The sequence below is a fragment of the Microcaecilia unicolor genome, chromosome 14 (genome assembly GCF_901765095.1).
Source record: "Microcaecilia unicolor chromosome 14, aMicUni1.1, whole genome shotgun sequence".
Taxonomy (NCBI): domain Eukaryota; kingdom Metazoa; phylum Chordata; class Amphibia; order Gymnophiona; family Siphonopidae; genus Microcaecilia; species Microcaecilia unicolor.
Genome location: NC_044044.1, coordinates 25,656,310 through 25,658,009, shown reverse-complemented (window position 1 = coordinate 25,658,009; position 1,700 = coordinate 25,656,310). Strand labels below are relative to the sequence as shown.

Sequence of the window (1,700 nt, the reverse complement as noted above, 5' to 3'; positions counted from 1 at the left end):
CAAAGCCCACCTCTTCAATGTCGCCTTTGGCACCTAACCACTACACCTCTACTCAGGAAATCTAGACTACCCCAACTTGACATTTCGTCCTTTAGATTGTAAGCTCCTTTGAGCAGGGACCGTCCTTCTTTGTTAATTTGTACAGCGCTGCGTAACCCTAGTAGCGCTCTAGAAATGTTAAGTAGTAATAGTAGTAGTAGTTTGGGCTTGAACATTAATATTACTTATTGTAAATATTGATCAATGCTGCTTTGCTGGTGGCTTATAAGTTTGTAATCACAGGTGAGCTGGGGCCGGACTGTATTTTAGTGAACTTAATCAGGCAGCCCTAGATATTCTGTCAGCGCTTGAAGGCTAGTGTTAATTGTGGCTTTGCTTATCAAACTGCTCTCACAGCCCAGCCTTTCCCCACCACATCCTTTATCTGACCTGGCGCGACTACGCAGAGTGGTTTATGATTAATCATTTTACAATCATTTTTCACTGCAGTCTTTGCCGTGCTCGTGGTGGGACAGTGTGAAGGAGACTTGATGATTCATGAAAACAAGAGCTCTGTGACCGAATTCCTTCTTGTGGGATTCTCAGACCTGTCTCTGCCCCTGCAGCATCTCCTCTTCACCCTGTTCTTAGTTATCTACATTATTACCCTGTTAGGGAATGCCATCATTATTGTGGCAGTGACACTGGACACCCGCCTCCACACTCCCATGTACTTTTTCCTGTGGAACCTCTCAGTTCTGGAGTTATGTTACATTTCTGTGACCATCCCCAAGGTTCTGGGCGACCTCCTCTCCCAAAAAAGAAGCATTTCTTTTATAGGCTGCGGTGGACAGATGTACTTTTTTATTTTATTTGCAACCTCTGAATGCTTCCTTCTGGCAGTGATGGCTTATGATCGCCATGTGGCCATTTGCAATCCCTTACGCTATTCCACGATCATGAGCAGCAGAGTTTGTATCCAGCTGGTGGCTAGTTCCTGGGTTGCTTCAGTTCTGCTTTCCATGGGGCAAACTGGGTTCATATTCAGCCAACCCTATTGTGGACCCAATACAATCAACCACTACTTTTGTGATATTCCCCCGGTTATCAGCCTGGCTTGCCAGGACACCGCTAATAATGAAATCGCAATCTTTGTATATGATGTGGCGGTCATTGTCATCCCTTTCCTACTCATCCTGGTTTCCTACGTACGTGTCCTCAAGGCCATCCTGAGGATCCGCTCAGGTGAGGGGCGGCGCAAAGCTTTCTCCACCTGTGCCTCCCACCTTCTTTCTGTCTCCTTGTTTTACAGCACTGGAACCATCACCTACCTGCGACCTAAGTCTAGCTACTCTCTCAATAATGACCGACTGCTCTCCTTCTTCTACACAATTATGACTCCCATGTTAAACCCACTGATCTATAGTCTCAGGAATAAAGAAGTTAAAGGAGCACTCAGGAGGATTTTATCTTCTCGGAGAGTATAGTTACATTGCCACATAGCCAATGGTGGCTAGTTATGTGTTGGACGGACAGATCTTAAAAGACGATCTTCTTTGTAACAGCATAGGAACCTCCTCAACATGTAGTATATGTACCTGTTGGTTCCTCTCCAAGGAATGACTTCCAATATGATATTGGGATAATAATTCTATAAACGGACATCTATTTTTAGGCACTGAGAAGAACATAAATAACCAGAATTTTGGCATACAAGACAT

General features: G+C 44.6%; 1 protein-coding gene across 1 annotated transcript; it reads left to right on the top strand.

Annotated features, from left to right (window-relative positions):
- Nucleotides 1-530: 530 nt before the first annotated feature.
- On the top strand, nt 531-1,466 carry LOC115457724 (olfactory receptor 10A7-like). The gene has a single exon (XM_030187288.1). The coding sequence runs from the start codon at nt 531-533 to the stop codon at nt 1,464-1,466; it is 936 nt and encodes a 311-aa protein (XP_030043148.1).
- Nucleotides 1,467-1,700: the final 234 nt, after the last annotated feature.